Source organism: Fundulus heteroclitus, chromosome 1 (assembly GCF_011125445.2).
Source record: "Fundulus heteroclitus isolate FHET01 chromosome 1, MU-UCD_Fhet_4.1, whole genome shotgun sequence".
In the NCBI taxonomy this organism is placed as follows: domain Eukaryota; kingdom Metazoa; phylum Chordata; class Actinopteri; order Cyprinodontiformes; family Fundulidae; genus Fundulus; species Fundulus heteroclitus.
The window spans coordinates 21,795,206-21,822,539 of record NC_046361.1 but is presented as its reverse complement, the minus strand read 5'-3'; the positions used below and the strand labels follow the sequence as shown (position 1 = coordinate 21,822,539).

General features: G+C 39.7%; 2 protein-coding genes across 5 annotated transcripts in view; one reads left to right on the top strand and one right to left on the bottom strand.

The window, feature by feature from the left end:
• The first annotated feature begins 2,106 nt into the window (after nt 1-2,106).
• si:dkey-21c19.3 (sentrin-specific protease 1) lies at nt 2,107-14,668 on the top strand. Its single transcript, XM_021318500.2, has 18 exons — nt 2,107-2,769; nt 2,913-2,971; nt 3,082-3,263; nt 4,759-4,834; nt 4,995-5,187; nt 5,269-5,413; nt 5,502-5,620; nt 7,523-7,803; nt 7,887-7,944; nt 8,106-8,144; nt 8,248-8,332; nt 8,431-8,571; nt 8,741-8,875; nt 12,362-12,565; nt 12,667-12,746; nt 12,835-12,919; nt 13,553-13,648; nt 13,735-14,668. The coding sequence occupies exons 1-18, from the start codon at nt 2,636-2,638 to the stop codon at nt 13,795-13,797; spliced, it is 2,175 nt and encodes a 724-aa protein (XP_021174175.2). The 5' UTR covers nt 2,107-2,635; the 3' UTR covers nt 13,798-14,668.
• A 1,187-nt stretch (nt 14,669-15,855) lies between these two features.
• Nucleotides 15,856-27,334, bottom strand: part of rbms2b (RNA binding motif, single stranded interacting protein 2b) — a 34,136-nt gene continuing 22,657 nt past the window's right edge. The window contains exons 6-15 of one of the 4 annotated variants that reach the window (XM_036137851.1): nt 26,026-26,105; nt 25,752-25,861; nt 25,601-25,647; nt 25,418-25,511; nt 22,442-22,492; nt 22,209-22,319; nt 20,601-20,681; nt 20,430-20,506; nt 20,298-20,321; nt 15,856-20,250 (exon numbers count right to left, since the gene is read on the bottom strand). In XM_036137851.1, coding sequence (XP_035993744.1) covers nt 20,441-20,506; nt 20,601-20,681; nt 22,209-22,319; nt 22,442-22,492; nt 25,418-25,511; nt 25,601-25,647; nt 25,752-25,861; nt 26,026-26,105 — 640 coding nt within the window. In that variant the 3' untranslated portion in view covers nt 15,856-20,250; nt 20,298-20,321; nt 20,430-20,440. Of the gene's footprint in view, nt 20,322-20,429; nt 20,512-20,600; nt 20,682-22,208; nt 22,320-22,441; nt 22,493-25,417; nt 25,512-25,600; nt 25,648-25,751; nt 25,862-26,025; nt 26,106-27,334 lie in introns of all 4 variants that reach the window. The other 3 variants (XM_036137840.1, XM_036137848.1, XM_012866558.3) reach the window with 3 other exon arrangements.

Here is a 27,334-nt window from a genome sequence, read left to right as displayed (position 1 = left end):
GTAGGAACAATACCGGACTCCTGGAACACAGTGCAGAACTGAACGTTCTGGAGGTCCCTTTTTTTAAACAAACATGCAATAAATCATGACTTTTTGGGTAACTTGTTGTTGCAACATCAATAATATTGTTATAATCGCACTTACAGGTATCCAATAAAGTGGACGCTAGCCAGTCCGCAAACAATTTCTAACCTTGGCGTGAACGATAATGCGATTAACGAAAAGTTAGCACCGCAATTATCTTTTAGTGCTTTTGTGCTCACCAATGGGTGTGTGGCAGCAAGGAGAGATCTAAAAGATGCAGGGCTGGGGTAGTTCAGTACCAGGATTGGGAGCCATTATTCAGTCTGCCCTGTATTCATCCATCACTGTGCGGTTTGGCCACTGAGCTATATTATACACTGGAGTGCTAATCGCCGGCTGTTAGAACGAGTCACTGTGAAGCCACCGGCCGGCATATTGGTACTCCCTATTTTCCCCCCAGTTAGCTAGGCAATAGGTGCGCTACAAGCATCGGGGGGGGAATAACGACCGAGTTTCTCATGTTCTGGGGGGGCTTAAGAACGTTTAAATAATGGTCAAAATGACCATATACGTTTATGTGCTAATTCTAAAATCTATCAAAGTACTGAGAAAGTCATGTGCGGAAAAATATGTTAGCATGTTATCTATTTAAATATATATATAATATATTTATAGATATATATAATATATATTATATATATATATATATATATATTTAAATAGATAAAAATGCAAATATTTGTTTTATATATATATATATATATATTATATATAATATTAAAAACAATATAATATCTATTATATATATATATTTTATATATATATATATCTAATATATATACCTAAAATATATAATATTATTACTCTATATCTATAATAAACAAACATATATATATATATATTATATATAAAACATTTATAATATATAAAAATACAAGCTACAAAACATATATTTAAATATATGTATACATATATCTACATATATACATATACACATACTTATATATATTTAATATGAATAACATGTAAAATATTTTAGCACCTAATCTCCTAGTAGTTGATAGTGTTAGTACATCCACTGACTATAAAATTACCTATGAAACGTTTTCACACAGCCAGAAAACTGCTTGTTGTTGCAACCAAATCCTATGGGATTCTGTGAGAGTAGGGAGTAGCAAGATGGCGGCCAGTGACTTCAGTTTTTCATCATTCCACATGGATGGAAGGTTAGCCCAAGGCTAGCCTCCCTAATTGTTAATTGAAGTCTAGATCTGTCCTGTTTTGTGGATGGGCCAAACCCACTGAGCTATATAATACACTGGAGTGCTGATTTTGCCTAAAAACTGAAGTCACTGGCCGCCATCTTGCTACTCCCTACTCTCACAGAATCCCATAGGATTTGCTTGCAATAACAAGCAGTTTTCTGGCTGAGTAAAAACGTTTCACAGGTAATTCTACAGTCAGTGGATGTACTAACACTATCAACTACTAGGAAATTAGGTGGTGAAATATTTTACATGTTATTCATATTAAATATATATATATATATATATATATATATATATATATATATATGTATATATAAGTATGTGTATATGTATATATGTATATATATGTATACACATATGTAAATATATGTTTTTGTATATTGTTATTTATATATTTATAAATTATATATAATATAATAATAATTATATTATATATAATAATTATATTATATAATTTTAATTATATATAATTTATAATTAAACATATATATTTAAATTAATAAAATGCAAAATATTTCAGCACATGACTTTCTCATTACGTGATAGTTTTAGAACATCACATAAAAGTATATGGCATTTGATATTTTAAAAGTCTTAAGCCCCCCCTGAACATGAGAAAATCCTCGTTATTCGATGCTGTAGCGCACATATTCCCTACTGGGGGAAAATAGGGAGTACCAATATGGTGGCTGCCGGCTGGTGGCTTCACAGCGACTCGTTCAAACAGACGGTGATTAGCACTCCAGTGTATAATATACCTCAGTGGGTCCAGAGGGTATGACGTCATACGAAACATCTTCCTCAAGCCTGCACTCGACCAATACGTTTACACTACACTCAACATCGCAATATCCAGTCATCCAATCGGATTGCGCGGCAGAGCTACGTCAGGATCAGCCATGATGTGGTTTTGAATGAGGAAGAAGCGGGAGATGTTGTACTTCAACGAGTTTATTCACGTTTTATAGGCAAAGCAGCCATCTGCAAAGGAGCTAGTCTGCAACTAAATATGAAAGCAAACTTTCCGAACGCGCGAGCAGCGACCTATGACGTCTCCGTGGGAATTTAGACACGACTCAATAAATTAGCCGTTGAGCTAACGGCGCTAGCTAGACACGGCTAACTCCTAGCTAGCAGGCTAACGCTTAGTTGTTTCCTTGGGGAAAGTAAAAATGGTGTTTACGGGGAGTGTTGCCCTTTAAAACCGCCTTAGCTAAGCTACCTCAGTTGAATGAGGCTTAACGCGCCTCGTTCGGCTCGACTGTAATCCAGACTGATAGCAGCCGTAGCGTTTTTGTTTTTCCTCTTTAAACCGTCGCTGTCATTTATGACACTTTCTAGCCATGCTGAATAAAATCTACGAATGGATAGAAACGAACGTCGCCAATCTTCGCAACGGAGAGCCGGCTGTGGAGCACTCACCTGGACACCCGGCGCCGAGAGACGCTCTGATCAGAAGAAAAAGACCCATTGTTTGGTAAAAAAAACAAAACGTGATTCATTTTTAACCTTTTTTTTTTTTTTTTAAAGGAGCATATTGTTAAACTTTGTGGAAGTTTTGTTAACGTATCAGGTATTGAACGCGCTCATAACACTGCCTTTTTTTCTCTCCTCTCAAAGTTTGGAGGACGGCCACAGCATTGATCAAGAACATTTATTAATTAAGAGAACACGAATGGGTAATAGCGTTATTCACTCATAAACATCGTTGTCTAAGTATCCAACAATGACAATATTGTCGTGTCACCCTGGTTACTAATGCATTTGCACTTTTCTGATGTCTCTGCAGGAGATTTATTGGATTCAGTCAGGAGCGCCGCTGAAGGGGTTAAAAGTCACAGTAGCAATGTAGCTACATGGATGAAGAGAAATGTGAGCCCCAGCCTGAAGAATATTCTGCCTCCCTCTTCTGATTCCCCTCCTGGAGAGCCACAGCCCTCAACGTCAGCGGCAATCTGGACAAGTAGACCGGTAAGCCTGGGGCCAGACTTTACCTTCAAAGAGTCTTTCACCAGGCTTGTCAAAATTAGCTATGGATCATTTTCAGTATCTCCTAAGGTCTGTGAAAAAAAGTTCCAAATTTTAAAGAAGGTGTAGTTTAAACTGCCGGAGAAAGTCCCAGAGTCATTGAAGTTTTGACCAAACTAGTTTAGTGCTACCCATCCACCCACTTGTTGCTGCACACTGCCAGCCAGCTGACTGAAAGATGGCCTTTTCCCTTCTTACCAAAGAAAGGGCTCAAACTGGTGAATATTTTTAAAATGGAACCATGGTGTGGAAAATAAAGGGATGTTACACGTGGTATAACATGATTATACCATGGTATGATCATTCTAAATACATATTTTTCTGGGTTTCAAAGACTCAGGCAAATCTTGAGAAAAGAAACACCTGCTAAAATTATTGCTGCTTTTCAAGTAAGCATGATTACTGGGCAGAATATTGTACTTTTTTTTTTATTTGTTTGTTTTTAGTAACACGTTATGTTTGACAAGCCGTTGGCTAAATAATCGGTCAAGCTTTCTGCTGAGGCAGCCAACGTGTTGTCAGCTGCTTGACAGACATGCCAGTCGTTGGGTCAACCTGAAGTTTGTGAACAGTGTTGCCTTATTGATGGTGAGAGACAGCTTTTTAGTTTACACACTGTGGCTATCTTCACAACTAGAAATGTATCCGCAGGGCCATTTTTCTTTCTTGTGTGCAAGAGAAGTGTTCTTTCAGCCAGCTGACCGGCAGTGGGCAGCATTATGTGGGGAAATCACTCCTTGGGCTTCCACGAAACTTTTCACTACATCATTCCCGAAAGGGGAAAATGTTTTGGTAACAGCATTAAATGTTAAACATATTAGAAAATATGTTGTCAACATATTTAGGAAACGAAAGGGAGAAAAAAACAACAATGATTAATTGGATTTGGTAGACTAAAAATTAACATTTTGTTTTCATGTCATATTCCCCCAGCCCTAGGAAAGTGTGTGACGGTGAAGTTTAGGAGTTTTGAAGCTGTAATATTTGAAAACTGCCACTAAAATCTGTAGCTAAATCTGTGTCAGAGTAGTTTATGCTCGGGGTTATGCCGTGAGAACATTCTACCAGCCCATGCCTACAAGCAATACATGCATCATTTACGATTGGAATTTATTTTAAATAAACAAAGCTATTTTTAAAAAAAAATCCCTGCTCTTTGATCGGCTGGATTACACGGTGTGAAACGGCCTGTTCAGCAACCTACATGTGCATCTGTTGACACTTGCTGTGTTTTGTTAAAGCTCACTTTGATTCTTTGCCCAAAGTTTGAACAAAGCCCAAAACAAAGCTCAGGAAATTTTGGGGGACACAACTGAGAAAAATGGCAGCAGTCTCTCTCTGAAGGAAAGATTGCCAATAAATTGGATTGGACGAAAACAATAACAAGAAATGTCTGCTTTTTACCTTTTGTGACATTTACATCTGTGTTTTGTCAAAGTCTGTTCACAGGAACTCTTATGATGACACATTTGCAGCTCCCTCAACAACATTGCAGTGGAAAACACCCAAATCAGGTAAGCCTGTCTCTTAAAGCAAGAGTGTTTTATATATTTTGCAATAAACTTTGAAGCTCTTTTATATTTCTCTGCCTTAGTATCATGTCGTAATTCTTTTACAACCTTGCTTCAGCACAATATAGAAAAAAATCATGTTTTGCCTTTCCCACTATCTTAGACTGGCTGCGTAATGACAGAGCCGTTATGGGATCGAAGGAGTGCAGGCGAAAAGTTTGTATGAGTCCCGCTCACCGCGAGGTGCCAAAAACAAATGGGCATTCGGTCAGTGTGCCCCCCTCCATCAACACAAAACTGCAGCCCTCCCCGAGGCTAGGCAGGCCTTTAAGCCTCCGGCTGCACGGAGCTTCAAGGTATTTCTTGCTTCTCAGCTGTTACCTTTTGGAAATGTGAAGTTGGTTCATGATTTTTAATCATCAAAACTGTTTCTGCAGTTCGTCTGGTGGAGTGGGCACAACGAGCAACTCCTGCAACAACATGTATGAGAAGACGTTTCCCATCAAGGTGGTGCAGAGCCCAACCCACAGCACGTCGTCGAACCGCCCAACCAAAGCTGGCTCCCACTGCACGGCTCAGGAGGTGAGGCACGAGGGCAGCGAGGCGTTGGCTGAGCGGCTCTGCTTCGTTGCATCCTTTTAGTTTTCACGCCCCTCTTCTCCTGTTCTAGTCCATTCGGGAGGAGGAGAAGGAGATCTACAGGCAGCTTCTGACGATGGTTTCTGGCGGTCAGTCATCCTTTCTTCACAACGGCAGCACACACACCTCTGTGAGGTCGCATAGAGATTTGTGAGTATGCAAACCGATGGTGTATGCAGAAAGAAAATCATGCGTTTAGATCTGAAGGAAACAAGCTGGGGGTAACTTAGAATTGAAGTCAGGGCTTTGCTGTTTTAGAAGATAGCTCTTGTTGAGTTTCAACAATGTGGCTTGATTTTTATTTTTTAACCAACTTAGCCATAAATCTGATCGCTTTTCTAGCCAAATGATGCAGTATTGCATTAATAAAGGTCCAGTTATCATAGTTGTAATATATTTTTTTGACTATTAACTTTAAAACATATTCAACAATGTTCTCCTCACCTAACTGTGTCAACAAACTCGTCGGCCATGGCACAAGACCAGAGGTGACAATTAAATACCCAAAGGAGCTCAAATTAAAAACTTGGTTCAAATTGGAACCAAAGTTTGTTGGAGGAAAAAAAGAAGAAGAAGAATAGCCCATGTTTGGTGAACTAGAACTGACCTATGACCCTTGGATAGTTTCTCTCTCCATGCTCTTTAGCTGATCAGGTTCAACCAAAACTGATTCAGTTCTCCTTTTAATGCAGATATAAAATGAGTTTACTGAATTTCCTAGACAGAAATTCAGATTTCTAGTTGGATTCACAGTTTGGGCTACAAATGTGAAGCAGCCTTAAGCCTTAAGATGGAGACTGACTTTTTTTTTTTTTTAGAGATCAAAGAATCAAAATAGTGATCGTCTTGCTGGTGCACGGCTTCATTGAGTTTTGAAAACGTTTTGCAAATTGAAGTGTGATCCCGATCACGGCTTCATTTACAACCTGAACCAGATGTCAAGTATACGGCTGGTCTTAAATCTGAGCTGCAGGGTGTTTGCTTGAGCTTACACACAACTAGATGTCCATTTTTGTCTTCTTTTTTTTCTTGTTATATCACATTTTAATATTGGGCGGTGGCTTTTCTCTGTGTGCAGCTGCAGGCTCTGGTTTAGGGAATGGAAATTATTTATTTGACCAGATCCTCCACTTTCTCTGTCATAATGAGAGTTTATATTAATGGAGGTTTGCCATTTAAGCAGGGACTTTCCTCCTTTTATACCATGTGTTACTAAAACATGAAGCTGACTATACAGCTCAACAGGCAACGTCAAAAGTCCATGATGTGTGTTTTTATAACGCATAAGTTCATCTCTTTTTTTTTTTTTTTTTTTTTAAAGACTATTTAAAATGTAATTGATGTAAGGCAGGAGTGTCAAACTCATTTCTATATTGAATCACTTAGGCATCATGGGGTAATTAAAAGGGCCGGTTGTGCCTGTATAGATGATGCTTTTGATGTCATAATTTCAGTTCACATAGAAATCTAAAACATGCACAGTAACATAAAAGTAGCACCCAGATAGTTTATCTGCAAAATAATTTATATTGGGGTAAGTTATACTTTAAACTCTCATCATTCTGCATCACTTTTTCTCTTTTTGGACATTTCTTGGTTGTTTTAATGTGTTGTGGGAAAACTGGCATCTAGTGGCAGGATGCTGTTACTACACTGTTAAAAAACATTCGCTACAGAAGGCACAGTTTTATCCACTTTATACAATTTAAAACAATAAATACCTGTACTTTATGACATGATATACCTTTTTTTGGCTGTTGAGGGCCGGATAAACTGCTTTGACTGGCCAAATTCGGCTCCCGGGCTTGAATTTGACTCGTGATGTAAGGCCTTAAACTTAAATCCGTGTGGTCTGGAAACGATCCTTCGTACTCAGAGTTGCAGAACCCATCACCTTTTTGCAGTCTAATGCCATTTAGATCTACTGTGGTGTGTTTTTACTGTTTGGCCACAGGACACAGACGCCTATGGCACTGTCTGTGTGCCATCAGCCTTGAGTCTGACATCTGATACGGACTTTTGATGGTTGCCGTCCTCTCGTTATCTCCTCAGCACCAGCTTCCTCAGCAGCCACAGGCGGCTGCAAATGTCTTCTCCGGCTGGATCAGCGACCGGCGGGACGTCAGAAGGAACCAGTAGCCCCCCCAGTCCCAGAGGGATGTCAAGTCAGAGCTCCAGCAACCTCCCCAGTCCTGTGGGGGCCTCCAGTAAATCAGGGACCCAGATTTGGTCACAAGACACAGACCTCAGCTCCAGTCCGACCACCGCTCTCTTCTCAGCTCCTTCACCATCAGCTCTGCAAGATAACACCTCTCAGGGGACAGAGTCTTCAGGTTGAATTAAAAAAACAAACATATATTGACAAAATATTTGGTTTTATCTTCTAGTATTCTAATGCAACTTCTTTTACTTGCAGCTCATGATTCTGTAATTATTGTAAAGGAGCAGAAAGGCAAAAAGCGAGACAGCTCAAGGTTAGTGTTGAGTTTCTAAATAGCTTTTTAAAATCTAAACATTTTGCACCATGTGACTTAGTATCAAGTAGTTTCTCTTTAATATAGTAGTTCTAAGTACAATATTGAAACAGCTCAGATATTCCATCCCTCTAAAAAAGCAAACTTCCCTATTTTTACAGCATGCCATTATTCCAAGCTGAGCTATGGATCAAGGAATTGTAAGTTTTAAAAACATTTAGTAATGCAAAACCTACGTATCCTAATGAAATGGCCACTAATAAAAGTTTTTTCTATCCATTTTACCTCTACGTTTTCATCTAGGACTAGCATGTATGACTCCAGGGCGAGAGAAAGACGGAGACAAATAGAGGAACAGGAGGCCTTGGCCTCCCAGCTTCTGCGACAGGTTGGTCCTCGCCTCTCAGGCCTCGTCCAAGTCCCCCTGCATCCCGCTGAAAGTCGCTCCCGTTGTTGGATTAATGTCCTAAAATCTATGGTCCACAGCGCTTGTCTGAGGAGGGAAAACGAAGCCCAGATGTTGAGGTCCATGTCCGTGTCCCTTTGGAGAAGGAGGTTCCTCTGACTCCTGTCGTAGAGGAGCCGAAGTCTGAGGAGGACAAACCTGAATTTCCAGAACTTACAGAGGTTTGTTGAGATGAACGCAAACACCAAGAAGGAGAAAAATTCCCTTAGTGTTAAAAAACAAAGATTAAACCTGGCTTTTGTCTTGATTTATCAGCATTCTTGAATTTGAAGTAATCAATGTTTTTGTGTTTTTTTTTTTTTTCCAATTTAATGCTTCTGGACTGTTAAGGAAATGGAGGCTGAGGTGTTCAGAGCGCTGACGAAAGGAGGAAATCCTCATGAAGTACTAAGTGAAGGTTTCGGTCTCAGCCTCACACGGAAAGACCTGCAAACCCTCAGCAACCTCAACTGGCTCAATGATGAGGTGGGAACATCTAATGCTCAAACTTAGACCTAAACACAGGTTCAAAGCCTGATATCAGAAATATTCAACCTCGCCATTTTAGAAATGTCCAAACCTGGCACTTCAGTACAACCGTAAAAAACCCTAATTTCTCCACCTTCACCCGCCTCCAGACTCATTCTGGACAGAAAGGCCTCACTTCTAGGGCAATATATCGAGATTCCTTAAAAGAGTTATAAGATGAGACTTTATCGTACATATCGAGGTGGTCTATGTTGCGCTATAATTATACTTTTATGTATTCTAGTAGGTTATTTTTCTGCTGTTTCTCATATTAATCTACAGCTGTTTGATAAAAAATGTGCCTGAGAGACATGTGGGCTAAAGCTTTGATTCAGAGACGCCTTTTCATAATTTATGAAAAGAAAAACATGTTCAGATAAATATCGTAAATCGGCATTCAGCCTAAAAATGTCGAGATATTAATTTTGGTCCGTATCCCCCCACCCTACTCACTTCTAAAGGTTTTTTTTTTCTGTATATAAACCGTTAGGGAGATGACCGTCATTAGAAACCTTAGAGGGTTGGAGATGAGATCCCTGACACCATGTGGAAGGAGAGCCTTTCTTGAGTTAATAGCAACACACACTGTGTGTAAATAGAGGTTGTTTAAATTATTTTACCATTCTCACTTTTGTAAAAGTAGATTTACACGTGATAAGTTTTTTTTTTACACCTGTCAGTCAATGCCAGTTCTTCGAATGCAGCAGCCTGTTGCTCAGTGAGGGTTAATGCTTCCAGGCTTTAACTACCATCCTTACATGGCTCGTATCTATGCTTTAAATCTTTCGAAATCCTTTAATTTTAGGATAAATTGTTCATTTTCTGGAGCTGGTTGCATTTTGTTGTTTTTTTTTTGTACTTCAATAGGAGCAAATTCAGTTGCCCCAGATTGTCGTGTTCAGCTGATTTACTACAGAGCAAAACCCTTTATGGTTTTTCTTTTTACATGTTTAAAACAGGCGTTGGAGATAATTTGGCCTGTTTATACATTATTACAACATATTTTGGCCTAACTCGTCCTTTTATTGAGTTTTATAGTTGTGTATATTTAAAGCAGACCTGTTATCGCTCCCATCCTGGAAGCACCTCCTAGATTTGTACCGTACAGCAAAAAGATTTGAGTAGTTCTGAGACTATAGTGAAGGATGAAAGTCAACAGATTTTGTTCTACGTTTAAGATGCAATCGTACATATAAATGATGAATCAATAAACTGATATTTAATGTTCACTAAAACGTATCGAAACAAAACATTTTCTTGTTTTGGACGGGTCTAGTCGTGGAGATGGTAATTACAAGAAATATTTCTATTTTTCATGCTACATATTTAGGGTTTCCCCCACCGTATTATGAGCGCCGTTTGTTAACTTGAAATGCTCGATGTTCTTGATGTTTGACAACAACATAAACGTTCAGCAAAGTTCCCGTTTGGAAGAAAACCTCCATAAGCGAGCGCACTAGCTGTTATCGACAGCAACCCCTCCTTCTAGCTGCATCACGCCATGCTCCTCGCGCTTACACTACCAATCAGGGATGAGTATCGTTAAGGATTTATCCATATCCATACTCTTAACGATACTCCTTATCAATCCGGTACTTTATCCGTACCGTTTTTAAGCTTTTTGTTTATCAAACAAAAGGCTGAAAAAGCAGCTGTTGACAGACAAGGCTTTAAAATTTAACTTAAATAAAAAGTATGTTGTATAATTGTACATATTATTAAAGAATCTGCCCTGTCCAAAATGGAAGACGTTACCCTTTTTGGCTGTCTAGAAGCCCCATATTAAATGTGCAAATAATTTATAGCCTACACATACAATTCTTGTTTGTTTTAAAGGTCATGATTTAAACATACACATATTAATTGCAGACAGACAAAGCTTCATGAGTTTTCTTTGCGTGTGTAAATGCATACCTGCTGCATCTGATTCAGAGGCGGAGCTTGTTGTTGCACTCGGGCGTTTCCAACACTCTGCATCTTTCTGTGTATGCGGTGCTTTTTCACGAGGTGTTTTGTCAGATTACTCGTGTTCTCGCCTTTGCAAGCAAGACAAATACTAAATCCTAACTCTGACTCACGTGTTAACAGACCTGCAGACGTGTGCTTGTTTTCAACACATTGATGCTTTTCTTTGCTCCTCACGCAGAGATGCGTTCCTGCATCTCCAGACTTGGGTCGGCTGCTGCTCTTTCTCCTATATGGATGCTGATAGGAGAATCAGACGATAAAGCAAGTTCTGGATGATTACTGTCATACCTTATAGTGAACATAAGACTGTAACACGACGCCTACAAAATTCAGTTTCAGCACTGGCAGTTCTACTGGCATAAAGAGTCCCTCACAGAATAAAACTAGACGAGAAATGAAAGGCAAAGCTGTTTATTTTGTATAAATTTAGTTTTAGACACTACTTATATTTCTAACATTTCTCTTTCAGTGTTTCCCGTAGGTTGAGAATTCACTAGTGGTGGTGGGCAGTACGGAGGGTCTTTGCACAGTAAAGTGTAGCCTGGTGCTTCATGAGCAGGTTCAGAAGAAACTAGTCCAAGGATTACAAACTCAAATCAACCTCAATATCAACATAACTTAGAAATAATGTAGGTATTTAAACTAATTATTGAGCATAAACGGGATATATATATGTATTTACACAAAAATAAATAAAATAACTAAGGCCAACATGTATGGAAAGGCTTGAAGGGACAGCTCTATTGATGCAATTCTCAAGCATGCAGCTTGTTGTTCTCCTGAAGTTACGCCACATTTCTGCCCACTCATCATCTACCTACTTGAAGTTTTCTGGGAGTTCTTTGTGCCGGGTACATGATCAACATAGCTAGTTCCTGCCAAGAGAAACAGACCCTCGCCATCAGTGACCCACCGCCCTGCTTGGAAGCGAGGATGAGATTCTGCTGGACCATAAGTCCAAACAACTCCAGGTTGATTCCCTCAGAACGGACTCTGTAAACTCTGCCTTATCAGACCTTCTGATGTTCCCTACGATCCAGGTGTATAAAGTCTTCTTTGTGTGCATCTTCTAGCTGTTTTAAACTCAGCGAGATCAATTCCCTTCAAATGTTTTTGGAAATTTTGGGTGTGAGGAAATAATCTCTTATCTCAGGTGGAAGCTCCTTTGTCTTTCCAGTGGTTGCAACTCAAATAAAATAAAAGATCAATAGTTTCCCAAAGGCTGACTTGTAACTCAACTCCACTTCAGGCTTTTCTAAACACACAAAGACTACATTATGTCCTTTCTGTGTTGACTTTGTGTTTCACTCACGTCTTACTGAAGTCACCCAAAGCAGCATGCTGCTCTTGGAAAACGAAATTAGTGATGGTCTTCAAATCTCTGCAGGGTTGAATATTTCTGATAGCGAAGCTTGAACAACCGTACCGGGCTCCTGAAACACGCTTCAAGTCGATCTGCTCGTTTCTATTTCCCAGGTTATCAACTTCTACATGAACCTGTTGGTTGAGCGCAGCAAGCAGCCGACGCTCCCGTCAGCCAACACGTTCAACACGTTCTTCTACCCGAAGCTGCGCAGCAGCGGCTACTCCGCTGTCCGCCGATGGACCAAAAAGATGGACATCTTCGCCAAGGACATCCTGCTGGTTCCTGTCCACCTGGGAATGCACTGGTGCCTCTCGGTACGGCGAAGTGAAGGCCGCATCAAAAGTGGACTTGATTATCAGGAACGTCGTCGTTCACTTTAACATCGTGTCGATCTTTTTTATTTATTTATTTTCAGGTGGTTGATTTCCGCAAAAAGTCTGTCACGTACTTTGATTCTATGGGAGGAAGCAATGACGAAGCTTGCCGGATACTGTTGTACGTTTGGGTTTAATAACGGCGTTTGTGTTTTTAAGTTCAGTGTGACCTTTTAGGTTGTTTATTCTGAATTGTTGTGTGTTCACAGTGACTACCTCCAACAGGAAAGCAGAGACAAAAAAGGCAAAGAACTTGATACCTCAGGCTGGACTCAGCGCAGCAAGAAGCCCGGCGTAAGTTTAACTCCTGCAGGCCATAAAAGCATCACATTACCTGATAGAAATTTTGTTCTAATTTCTATCTACATTTTATTCCTACTTGCTTTTATTCTGTTTTAATTTGCTATATTTTAATCATATAAAGCACTTTGCATTGTCCCTGTACTGAATTGTGCTATATAAATAAATTTGCCTTGCCTTGCCTTGCCTAGACGCTGACGCTACAGCAGCATAAACGATGAAAAAAAAACAAAATTTAGTGAGATAGAAACTGCTGGCTCGACGGCACTGAAAGGATGTGAACACGTTTAAGGGTTCAGCTCCTTGTCCTCTCAGCTTTAGGGATGTCCAGATATTTGATCCAGATCTGATGACTTTACATACTGTGGATTGTTGTTTTAGGCTTGATTTATGCTGCAAGTGATGGAAACAGAAATCTAAATCCTTGTTTATACCCATGAACTTAGTTAATAAACCAAGTTAGAGCAGTTCTTCAGATAGTGAGGACTCATTTTCACTCCTCATCTCAACCAAATAACAGATGAGCATTTTTGAAACGTCCCTCTTGCTGTGCTACGACTTGCCTGTTTGTGTGTTTGTTTTTTTTATAACACGATTTTCGACGTGCGTTTTGTGTCCGGCTTACAGGAGATCCCACAGCAGATGAACGGCAGCGACTGCGGGATGTTCACCTGCAAATATGCAGATTACATTACCAAAGACAAGCCCATCACATTCACTCAGGTAACGCCGGCCGCCGTCGACAGAAGTCTGTACCTCCTGGCGGGCCGTGGCCTATAAACGTGCGTCGCTTGTTCTCTGTTCAACAGAATCACATGCCCTACTTCAGGAGGAGGATGGTTTGGGAGATTTTGAACCACAAGTTGTTGTGATGTCACGACTGCCGTTGAGACGTTTTTAAGGTGGATTCACGACGAAGGTTGAGCTCCATTCCTCAGGAGGTTCAACTGAGACTTGCACACCAGCTCCTCAGACCAGAACCCACTCCCACCCGCAGCGCCGAGCTTCTGTTGGCTGACAGGACGATGCCGGAGCACAAATCACTGCCTCCTATTCTCCTCTTTTGACTTTAGATGCAGCGGCGGAGCATCAGAATAGCAGCTAAAACTTTTTGGATCTGGTTGTATTGCCCAGTACGATATCCTTTTTTTTTTTTTTTTTCATCATTCATACTCTGTAGTGAATCATATTCAGTGGTTTCTCTGAATGTTACATAATCTGACTTCACCATAGAAACACGTACTCCCATTATTAGTTAAAAAGGGTAAAAGGGCTGCCAACTTCCATCTGATTGGTTATTCAGAATGAGCAAGGACACTTTTTTTTTTCCCTTTATAGTCATCTGACTGACAGCTGCGGGGTTGTGTGGTACGTACTTTACCGAAAATGGATGATAGAACGAAATGCACAAAGGTCAGGGCGATGCCGCCTCAGAGTATGATTTCTACTGAAAATGAAATGTCTTACTTTCAGCGATCCAGGTGTAACAGAGCATTTACAGCCTAAACAGCAGGGTAATAAATCTTTGCCATTTCCTTATTCTTGATAAGATTGTAAAGTAAAATCTATTTTGTGTATTTGAGTCATTTTTGTTAGGCGGTGACTTTTGAGTCATTCGATGTATTTTGAATTTTTGTACATAAACCATATACAGCCTACAATGTAACAATAAACATTTTTTTATGTATTTGTTATTCTGTCTCAAAGGAATCTGTTCTCAGAAATAAATTATCCAAGACGTTTTGTAAATTTTCTGACCATTCGTTGCTGTTGATTGTGATGATGTCGGAAAGCTAACGGGAAACCAACATTTACGGGTTTGGAAATTAAATTCCTATAAATGCATGAGCACATGGCAGCCGACCGACAGGATGTGCGTGTGATGTGGAGCATATCTGGCGAGGCTTCTTTCTGCATGAATCACTACATCAGTGCAGCAATCCTTAGGCTTTGCTGAGGGGTTTGCTTTGGCCCTCAGCTTACCTGCATTGTGTCTGGTGGTGTCTCATCTTCCTCTTGACAAGCCTCCATTGTTTTATCTGCGGGATTCAGGTCACAGCAGTTTACCAACCAATCTACCACAGTGGTATCGTGGTCACTGAACCAGCTTTTGGTACCTTTTGAATTAACTTTGGGTAGCTTCCAAGTCCCTTTGACAGATAAAATCAACCTCACCATGGTAGACTGCTGCTCTGACTTTGGTATTGAGACAACAGTGAACCAACCCTAGTAAAAGATGTCGTGCCCCAAATCATCACTGACTAGAAACGTCACCGAACCATAACCATGATGGATTCTCTACCTCCAAGCTCTTGGGCCTTGATTTCTGAATAAAATGTAGCAGGTATTTTAATCTGAAACGAGGTTTTTGGACCACTGGGCAATGGTCCAGTCCTTTGTCTCCCTGGCCCAGGTAAGACATCCGGTGCATGGGCTACAGCGGTAGCATTCCTTACTTTACGTCTCTCTAAAAGCAGAGATGCATGCGTGGTGGTGGCTGCAATTATCCCTGCACCTTTTTTCTGTCACACCTTTTCCTTCCACTTAACTTTCCATTAATATCCTTGCATACAGCACCCAGAGCCTTCAGCTCCTTTAGCAATTGCCTGTTGTGACGTACTGAAATAAATCTGAGTTTCACTGTTTGATCGTGATTCCCTTTTCAGAATCAGAGTCAAGTTTAATCGCCAAGTAGGTTTGCACATACAAGGAATTTGACTTGGTGATGATGGTGCAGACATAAATAAGAGTACAATAAAATAAAGTAAAATTGAATAAAATCAATATATATATATATACAGAAGTAATATACATTCAGTAGACTGTGCGTTAATGTAACGCAGAAGCTTGTAAGTCCAAATGAATATTTTAAATGATATTCTAATTTACTGAGATGCACCTGTTGGGAAAAAAAAAAATAAAACACAAACTACGGTGAAAAACAATTTATTTAAAATGTCAAACCAAAAGACAACTTCAAAGTGGGGACGCTTTCCCCTTCATCTGAGCAGAACAAAGACAAACAAAAAAAACAAAAACTGCATAAAAGAGGAGAAACCGATGCAGCAAACAAGAGTTCGTGGACAATAAACAAGGGCTACAAGTTGACCTCGTGTGAAATAATGAATGACCTTTAGCTAAAAGACAGAAATCCCAAATTAGGAGCAGCATGAATTCAGCTTCTATCCAACACTTTTTTTTTCTTTCACGTTTAAGTCTGAAACAGTAAAGCCACAACTAGGGAGGAAACAAAGGAGTTCAAACATGTCGGACTGCTTCACCAGAATAATGGTGACATCTGCACTGCATGGAAACAAATCCCGAGATCAAACCCTGCAAAACAGAGTAGCAGTTTCCCCGAATCCCTTCCAGTAAGATCTAAGGCATTTCTAAATGAGTCGTTCTGGCTTTATTTTAAAGGGAAGGACGGTTCAAAATCACTGTACAGCAAATTGGAATAAATATGTGAACAAAACCCCTGAAACAGGATGGAATGGACTCACAGCTACAGCAAATCAGCCATTCAGCTCAGAGCTTGTCAATTGTAATTGTAGCGGCCCGAATCGGTCTTTCCTGTAGGCGTGTGGGAATCGTAGCGGCCTCCTTTCAGCCAGCTGGCCAGCAGTGTACAGCGACAGGCAGGGGAGCGTCACTTCATGCTTTCTAGAGAAAACTCCCGTCGGTCGGGCCTTGCCTCTGCCAACTGAGGGGACTTTAAAGTGTAAAACAATAGCCCACGCCAAACGAACGTGCATGCTTTAGAAAAGGGAAAACATCTTTATTGAGAAAGATAAAAGCCATGAGTGTAAAGCCATGTTGTGAGGTTAACTATTGGCGTAATCTGAGGTGTCTTTTGTTTTCGGTGTTGCATTTATTCGGATAATAAATTAATTGCATAGACCATCAGACCTTGGGCGAAGCTTCAGAGGTCTGGACGGACGGGTCGAAGGACGAGGACACAGTACCAGCTGTGAGCAGCCTGTAGGGAAGTGGGTCACTGCAATTTAAACTCTAAACGCAGAAATGAGCCTCCATCGCTCCTGCAGAATGAGGTAAGTTGAGGTTTTGAGCATTCCCCCCCCCACCACCACTGATTCCAACTGCACTGGTTTCTACTCTGTAACAATCTGAAGCCGACATTATTAATGGCCTGGAGTCAGCTTTTTGTAAAGTGCCACCATGAGTGACACGGACAGAACGAAAAGGGTCTCTGAACATATTAAAGCAGTGAAACCAGAACAAGGACGGAAACCATCTGATGGGGAAAAGAGAAAAGAAAATGCGCTTTAATCTACCCCCTCGACACCCTATCAAAAATAAAAATCAAAGCCTCTTTGAAAAACAGGACAAACTTTTGAAAGTATATTAAAAAAAAGAAGTAAAACCTTTAAATAACAAATGTTACAAACAAAACAGGCAAACTTACAGCAATGGCCGGTACAGATTAAAGCTACTCTGTACTGGCCAAAATAATCACCTTAATAGTGTTTTCTTTTTTTTTCTTTTTTTTAGATATAACAGGGCAGAGCCTCAGTCTTCATGACCTAATTACAGCAATTCAATCCTGTTGATCAAAAATCCTTTTCATGGGGTTCTGGAGAAATTCAGCCTCACCTTTTCTTACATGGAGATGACAAAAGTCCAGACCAGTCGGACCGACGTGAAACAAACAACCAAAGCGTTCTTTAAATTAAGGAGGTCCAAATGACCCCCTAATGCGTCTATTATTTACAAGCGACTGTGTGTTTTGATCCCCGTTTCCCAGCTTTGGATTGCACTGTGTGGAACAGCTCAGAGTGAATATTTGTTGTAATTGGTAATACAGCGGCATGCAAAAGTTGACGTTGAAGTTTTAACCACTGCTTGCAGGCAGAGGACCAACAGCCAAAGGGCATAAAGTTAAAGACGTATAGAGGCGTGTTTATTTGTCCCTGATATGGTGGAGTAAGCAGAAGCAATGCATTATAGAACAATCGAACTTCCCTACTTGTTGTATCAAGTTTTATATAGTACTGATATATAATACTGATATAATTAAATAGCAATAATCAAAAAAAATATTTGTGTGAATTATTATTTTTAAAGATGCTGATTGTTTTTCTACTGAAAGTGAAATGAATTGGTTCAATTTTACATGGAAAATAGTGTCAGATTCTTCCAAATAATGTACCGCCTGCTTGGTCGGACTATAGGTCATCTTTAATGGGAGAAAGTTGAAGCTTGAAAGGGGACATTGCATCCAAAATTCACTTTTTTTAGCCCTAAAATACATTTTGTTGTGTATCTGGAGTCTCTAAGATTGCAGGAAATATGAATGTAGTCTGTCCAGGTGCTGCGTAGATATCTTTAGATATCTTTTTTTTTTTAGGTCATATTTTTTAAGATGTCCAATTTTCTCTATTTTCTATTGTATTCTTTGTACAATTATGTCTCCGTTTTTGCAGCGGAGCTGCTAAGCAAGGTTAATGATGTCCAATTTCACCAATCTGGCCATTATTATTTTATTTTTTTTTTCTGCAATTTTGTAGTTCGAGCTCAAGGATGCTGTAGCTACAGGTGGATAAGTGAAATTGTTCGATTGTTCATTACACGACCCCCAGAATTTAACAATACCACCGATTGGAGTGGAACGCTCTGCGACATGGAGACGGGCGGGGTTGTGAAGTGCCTCTTTTATATTTAAAGAGACAGCAACAAAACGAGTTGCTCTCAGACACACCTCAGAATAGGGGCAACCTAACCCACAAAACTTGTTGTTTTGTAGGTTAGGTTGCCTGTACTGGCACATACGCTACTTAATATTATTGGGTTGTCACACTGCTTGGCCCTACACAACGTATTATTTTAACCTAACTGAACATAACCTGATTTCCCTGCACAGTCGTCTAGATTCCAGTGATAATGAAAAAAAGACCCTTTCAGTTAAAAAAATCAATTAATTGGTGACAAATGTGTCAATGTTTCATCTATAATTGCAAACGTTCATGGGAGAGTCACAGTAAGAAACACTGCATCTTAATAACAAGGACAACAAAATCTGACTTGTGTGCTTTTAACTCAAACACCCAAACAATCCAGACATGTTTTACACCCCGGATGGAATCCCAGAACTGTGTGTGCAAAAGCTCAAATAGAATAACCATCCTCAGCAATATGCCTTAAATAAATCACAGATCCGTCATATCCCAGCCGGTATTCAAATATGAGGGCCTGTATTGGTAGGAAATGGGAGAAAAAAGGGCCCTCAGATGGGGTTGTCTGCAAGTTACATAATAGTTTGGCATACAGGTTTGCTGTCGGACAACTGCGGGTACTGGATGTGCTGTGCTGTTTGAACTGACTTTCAGCTCTGACTTGGATTTAATGCGTAACTAGTTTTGCAGATGTGAATCGTATGTAGTGTGTCTCACCACAGGCCATTTTAGTGCCAAGCCAGTCTGACTACTATCCACAATGCAAGAAAATCCAAAACATCTCACAGAAGCAAATAAAAAGACAAACAGCACTCGTTTGCATACTTCGGCTGTTGATAGAAACTACTACATAAATAACCTGCACATGCTGTCTTGAACTTTATGACTTTTGCAAATCGGGTCCTCTTGCCTACGTAGCTTCTTGCAGCAAGAAACTGAAATGAATCTTTTGCATGCCTCTGTATCTGGAATGCTTGAGACAGACGTCATTCTTTACAGGAAGTCGCCAGTGATAAATCTGTCATCCATCGCCCTCACCTCAAAGTTTTCCCTAACTTGTAATCTTCTTTTTGTGTGATTGTCTGAAGCTTTGTTGAGACTATAAATTATCGGAGTCACGCCCGCTTAAATACGGCTTCACGACTGATCAACTTGTCCCCTATCCAAGAGAATAAAAGACCTGTCAGTTTGAAGTACTTCCGTCACATACTTGCACCAATCAGAACCCTAAAAATAAACAAAAACCAAAACAGGAAGAAAAAAAAATTTTTTTTTACAAAAAGGCAGTTCGACGGCTGAAAATATCAGACAAAAAAAGGGAAGTAATCTCAGCATATTTTACAAAAGGTCAACAAAAAAACAAAAAAAAACAGGATATTCTTTTCCTGGTTTCTTTCTTGCTCACTGGAGTAACACAAGAAACCATATTTGGGATGTAAAACCTTTCAAAGTGTGTAGTGTGTTCGACTTCTTATCAAAATAGACGCTCCTTGTTCAGTTCTTCCTGTGTCCCCCGCTATTCTCCAGTTTGCTTTAAAATATGAGTTCATGGAAAAAACATCTTTTGTTTTTTTGTGTCCTTTATGTGGAACAGTCGATGTCCGCCTGACCTCCGAGTTTCTGATGCTTTTGCGCGGAGAGTCACGAAGCCGGCTTTCAGCACTCCGGCCCCCGGACAGTCACTCCAGGCTCCAGAAAAACATCTGAGACAGAAAGCGGCCGGTTAAAGAAAACAGTCTTTGCTGCGACAATTGCGCGTTTGTATGTGAAGATTTGCGCAGACACACGTAGAAGCAGAGCTCAAAACCGACCTCTTCATTTGTTATGCTGGTAGGAGTACGCTGTGTGCTCTGTTGGAGTACCAATGGGAACAGGCTGTTGGACGGCACTTTCCTTAAGAAAACCAAAATAAGTGATTTAAGTTCATCACAGGCAGGTGGCGGGCATTTTATTTGGGGAAACTCGGAGAAAACAGACGTTACCTCAACTGAGATGTTGGTGGCAGGCACTTGGGTGTATGGGGGTATGAAGGTCCCCTGCATAGATGCGTTCGCGGGCATATACTGGAGGGATAGAGAGAATATTGAGCTCATTAGAAATACTACCCAGTGGTGTGTGTTTGTTTTTACAAGCCATCAGTGTACAAATGTATGTTGACAGAAAAAATACAGCTGGGTTATTTTTTTATTTTTTTTTATTTCCTCTCCACCATTTCTAAAAGTGCAGTTTTCTAAAAGCGTGCTCAGGGGGGGATAAATGCTCATTGTGTTTTGTATATATTTGAGTTATTGACATCACAAGAGTTAGAAGAGTAAAGCTGACCATTTGGCATTAGTACACACCAGGACAGAGGAGAGACTTTTCACCCATTCTACATACAGTAGATGTAGATCGTAACGGTATAGCCTGTAGATCGCTGCAGAGTTCTTATATATGGTTCAGACTTTTTACTGGACACACAGAATAATAGCAAACGGAGGAATTGGATAAAAATGTCAAATTGGTGAGGAAAACACTGGAAAATACAACTGGATATGGCAGCTCTGCTCAGCTGCCTTTGGTGATGTCTCCATAGGCATGCACATATGAAAGCTTGATTTTGGGAGGGGAGATTTGATCTGGTTTAAATAACCATTTATAATAATAATAATTAAAAAAAAACTGTTCTGTGTTTGGAAAGTCTATACAGCCATGCAAAAGGTTAAGTTTCTTATTTATCTTGATCTTTTGTAAACATTTGCCACCTATTACATGACATTAACCCGTATGTGGGCATGCACATATATGATAGGGTATGCATATATAAACATACAGTATATACACGCATACTAGTGTCTATATAGACATACCATAGACTGAAAAAACATGTTCACAAAGAGTAGACATTTCTTTATTAGTGTGAAACAAACATTCACTTCCTTTTGACCTTGAAGCTATAAGAAACCTAAGGAATGTAATATGACTGAAATGTTCATTCGGCCCAGTTTCTACTTCAAAACAGAAATCTAAAAAGATTTGGGGCCTGAAACTTGTGTACGTCACTTTCCACGCAAGAGCTGAGATGTGTAAAAAAAAAATAAACCTTAACGGTAAAACGTGCCGCACACCTTGTCACAATTATCTGTTAACCCGTGGTGTAAGTCAAAGGGGAGAAGAATGTGATGGTAGAAATGTTCTGCAGACTTTTATTCGAGATTTAAGTTGGCTTATAAACTTTTTTTTATTTATTTGAAATGTCTACGAATACTTATATTTGTCACCAGGGCACTCATGTTTAACACAGCGGTTTTGAATGCTTATAATAAAGTCGATCTATGATTAAAGTCTGACGTGGAGTGAAATTGAACATCTGAGAGGAATCCTCATGCAGTTTGGCTGCAGTTCACTACTTTGCCAAACGCGTCGTCAATTTCCCCTGTTTCCCCTGAAATGAGTGTATCCATGGGTCCAAGTTGCCGTGCGGACTGCACACTTTCCCTTCAATAAAAAAAAGTGACGCGGAAAGTGACGTACGCAAGTTTCAGGCCCCATTTTGTGCATATGCAAGCTTCAGAAATGAGACCCCTGTTGAGTAGAGCTTTGTCACTTACTGTGCCGCTGCTGCCCATGGAAAGGTGGCTGAGCTGCTGCGTCAGAGGTCCCATCATGGAGGTTGGCTGGATGGACATGGAGGGCTCCATTCCTGACGCGAGGACGGCTCCCTGTGGGAAAAGGCGCGGCGGTCACAGCTGCTGGGGCATACTCAGACAGAGCGTGGCGAGACAAAATGCTAAAAACAGCAGAACTGCAACCACACCAGGCAGAGAAGTTTAGAGAAACTCACGGTGGGAGGCATGATGTATGACTGATGATGTAGCCAGGACGGATTGTGAACCTGCAGCAGCAAGGAAGAGATGGCAGACAGAGCGTATAGTGTCACGTGCTTTCTTTTTATATTTCATCATGTTTTGCAGCGTCTTCTCTCATATAACAAACAACAGAACAATATTTATGTGACACAGTCCTGGGAAGACTCTGCGAGGTTTTCATTCGTGAGACGAAGTCAGCGAGGTGAAAATGACTCATTTTGTGGCTCAGTGTTTTGTGCCAACATCAGTAAATACCCAGTCAAGCCTTTTTAACATCGAATAAAACTGAATACAGTATTATGGAAAAAGAACGTTTCTGGGACGGTAAATGCAGTATCCTGAGTTATATTCTCAGTCCCTGTCATTATTGTGGATGGGTTTTGGCCCGCTTCTCTTTACTCCATTGCTTCAGTTTATTGTTGAGACTTGTCTATGAGGTCCAATCAGAACACGGTGGCGCCGACCCAGTTTCTACTGACCTCCATTAGTCAGACAGACGGCCCTTCATTGAGGTCATTGAGTCGACCCTGAACTCAATGACCTAAATAAACAGTCCTATAAATGTAAAACGAGCCCAAATCATCACTTCTCCACTACCGTGCTTGACATTTGGTAAAATGTTGATACGACATTTGTTTTTTGTCAAACAGGGTCTTGTGCATTATGGTCAAAATATCTCTACTTTGGTATAAATGTTTTGAATTTTTTAAAGATGATGCAGTTCTGCAAACCTGATACTGGAAACTGTGAGTCATTCCAGCTCTTTGGTGTAAATTGCCAGCTGTTTCAACCAGACTGTTGTCTGTTTCGACTTTTTTTTTTTTTTAAAAACTGTTATGCTCCTTCCTTGGCTTCCACTCACTTAAAAAATTGATTTTGAATCTCAATGTGATTATTCCTGGTGAAAATAAAGGTTAAATTAAAAAACAAAACCCTTAGTCACAGTGCCATGTTCTTAAAGATGATAAGTTTTCTTCAGGCAAACCTTCCAAAAAACAGGCATTCACGCTCAGTTTCTAATTATACGTTTAAGTTTTACATTCTAACTGAGGTCTTATGATATTTGCAATTGTTCTGCACACGAGATAGTCTAAGTTTAGGGGGAATCTGGTGAGACGTCAACTACAGGCAAGGTTGGCAAATATCTTAAATGTTCCCACTTCTGAACGATCATTCCCACTATTCAAGGATGAACATGAAATTCTTTAGAAATTGTTTTATAATCGCTTCAGGGATTTTTACTGATGTCCTTCCACCGTGGCATTTTGTTTACGCTCTTGTCTGCTCAGGACAACGGAACTGAAAAAAATCCTGCTTTTATCAGGGTAGTCACACTTGTTGATGACCAATCAAAAGACGTGTATATGATTAGCAACACACTTCAGCTGCACTAACTTGTAATCGCTATGAAAACAGCAAGAGGGAATTTCCTTTTTTAAAAGATGATAAAGCACTGTTGTACCATGAGTTGTGCAAGTGGAGACATTTTGAGAGATTCTGCTTTTATGATCAGCAAAACCACGGTAACTCAGCACAGTCTGGCTTTGCATCTAAAATGTAACCTGTACAACACAAAGAAGAAGCTCTATTCTGTGCACAGAAACACAGTGATGGTGAACCATCATTTTTCATGATAACATGTGTGAAAGAGTCACTGATTCAGAGGCGCAAAGTGGAATTACGGAGAAACATACTGGCAACAAGATTTGTTCACCAACAGAGTTTGTGGGTTTAACTGGTCGACATCTGTCAGCTAAGTAAAACTAAAGTAATTTGTACATATAAATTCTAAATATAAATATATAAAAGTTATATATATATATATATATATATATATATATATATATATATATATATATATATATATATATATATATATATATATATATATATAAAGCTCCTTTTAACTTAAAATCTAATGAAAATCAAACATCACATGCAGATAATTAAGCAAAACTCATTTAAAAAAGATTGGGTTTTGGTTGCCTTCACAAACCTTAACAGACTCCACAATTCTCTAATTCAACAGGAGAGACTCTTGCTGAAAAGCCATTGTCAACGCGTTTTGTACAAACAGCACGCGCTTTCCATGATTTTACATCAACCTGCCATGGGTCTGCAGATGAAAATTAACCTGTATGGCTAAATCTGGTTTATTTACATGTTAAACCTTGTTGTGAGCATGTCAATGAATATGCATTGTCCCATTTTAAATAAATAAAATCTAAAAAAAAAAAAACTTTACACTTCACTATTTTAATATGTAATGTTACAGCTTTATCTGGCGTACAGCCAAAGTTTTTAGTCCCTTTTCTTCAAATAAATCCCAAGACATTTTTCTGCCATCCCACCTTTTGTACACAGTCTAAACATTTATGTAAGACATGCTTCGTGTAGATTTAATAAGGCTTAAAAGAGATGCGTACCTGAACGTCATCTGCAAAGCAGTGACAAGTGATTTTAAAAGTGCTAAAAATGCTTTGAGCTGGGAACATGTACACCAGAAATAACCAGGACCCCATAACAGAACCCTGAGGTGCCCCGTGAGAAATGGACTTGAAGATCTTTAATTTGACGCAACTGCAGAAAATGAACCATCAGATAGATAAACAAAACCACTCTAAGTCAGATCCGGATCCATTGGCCCAATACCTCAGGCTGGTAAGCCTGATCCTGCAAGATAATGTATCAATTGGTTTCACCATAGCCCATATACGCACTATAATCCTGACTAACAAGTGTCATGTAAAGGAAAAGTGATGAAACACCTGTCTCTGCTGTGGTTATTAACTGTGTTGCAGGCATAAAATTTGGTTTATTTAATGAAAATGATTTATGAATATACTGTAAACCAGTTTAGCGTACCAGCTTGCATCAGATCAAATAAGAAGGACACATTAGAGTAGATTTAACCGATATTAGTTTCCCTGACTCAGAATTTATCCTTATACCTGATAGGTGGACACAGGTGAGGGCATGTATGGGGAGAGGGAGGCTGGTCCGATCATCCGATTAGGGGCAATGCCGTACGGAGAGGAGTAGAACCTGCACAAAGAGACGCACAGCATTTAGAGACCATGTAATCCCAGTTCCTTTAGCTGTTAAAAGGGACGGATCAGAGGTGTAGCACTGACCCGTTCTGTAGGGCTGTGGTGGGATCATAAGTGAGGGTCATTCCTCCCTATACGAAAAAAAAAAGACATAATAATAATGTAACCACAGGGAGGGTTATTATCGGGGTCTTTCAGTCAGAAGATTTTGAGAAAAAATTACAATCAGACTCACAGACTCTGAATCTCTCGTCCAGGACCGACCGTTCTGGAGATATTTGCCTTGGCTCTGCCGCTTCTTCTGGCCTCCGTCAGCGAATTTACACAACAAAGGTTCTGTTGGCGCTGAACCAGGAGTTAATAGGAAATCATAACGAAAGCTGTGGGTTACTTTCGTTTTCATAGTGGGTTATATTTATCTGACCAACATGGGATTTTGCATTATTTTTATTTTTTTTAAAATGAAGAAGGAATAAAAGGCAGATCAAGGAAATATAATTTAAACTCACGTGGAACTCCAGCCGGCGTTTTGATGTATTTTCCATTGAAATGTTGGATGATAGCCTCACATTTCTCCGTCGACTCCATCCTAAGAAAAGCAAGTGAAACGTTTGCTACTTCAAATGTCCACCAGGGGGCTAACTTTGCCTTGATTATCACTTAAAAGTTTTTTTTTCAGAACTTATTTCATTCAATCATAACCACTTTCAAATGATTGCAGCCATCACATTCATTGGTTAAAAGTGTACAAAAAAAACCTTAAAATAAAAGCATATTTTATTCCAACAGCATGACATCACCCTAAAAAAATATAAAATCAACATTTTTATTCAATTTGCAATTTTAATGAGTGGAAAAAGGACTGTGTTAATAGACATTTAATAATATGGTATTCATTTATTTTTACTTTTTAAATGACTGGCATCACAATTTTGGGGTCAACTAGTCTCCATCACAGCCATTAACTGCAGTCTACATACTGTTTAGAAGGCATGCAGAAAAAAAAAGTCTGTCCAACCATAACAAATTTATTGATGTGAAGTTATCCAAACTCTACCTGGACTGTGTGAATTGGCCAGATGAGACTAAAATGGAGCTTTTCAAAAATCACTATGTAGGTTTGTAAAAAATAAATAAATAAATCCCCTTATATAGAAGCCCACTAGCTCCACCAGCCCTTCAATAAATCCACTTAGATTCTGACCAATCACAGAGTGCATGGACTTCCCCTCACTTAATTTGCACATAGTCTAGGTAAAAACTTACTTCTCTTTTTACTGTGAGCTGCTGCTCTCTAAGGCATATTGGATGGATATTAGCTGTCATCTGGTTGAAGTGTGTAAAGTGCAAAATCACTCATTTGCCAGACAACCATATCTAAGATATGTTCTTTGTACTGAAGTAGAATTTGATGGATCACGTGCTGTGGGTTCCAACTTTCTAAAATCCTGCACAATTTATTTCACAATAACATGGAGTAAATGTTTCCCACGAGATCTAACGTGAAACAAATAATATAAGTATGTGGAATAATAGTTTGTGCCCAAGTAAGGTGGAGGATCTATGATGCTGTGGGCCTGTTTCTCTTCCAAAAGCCAGAGGAATCTGTGCAGAGGAGTCTAAGAGGTTTGCCAAATAAAAGCAGATTTGATATACAAATCTGGTGTCCTCTGATAATGAACCCACTAAAGGTCTTTCAGTAATGATCTGAAACAGTTTACAACACAGAAAGGGCTAAAAATCAATCTTCCATGACCAGTATCCCCAGACTTAAAGCCTACAGAAAATCTGTGAGACTGTTGGCAAACAGCTGTTGCC

Bases quoted from the DNA above. Each gene is read 5' to 3' on its own strand.
- si:dkey-21c19.3 (XM_021318500.2), top strand. From the start codon at position 2,636: ATGCTGAATAAAATCTACGAATGGATAGAAACGAACGTCGCCAATCTT. The intron at 7,945-8,105 runs GTTAGTGTTGAG...CTATTTTTACAG, and splicing joins AAAAAGCGAGACAGCTCAAG to CATGCCATTATTCCAAGCTG. The intron at 12,920-13,552 runs GTAAGTTTAACT...TCCGGCTTACAG, and splicing joins AGCGCAGCAAGAAGCCCGGC to GAGATCCCACAGCAGATGAA.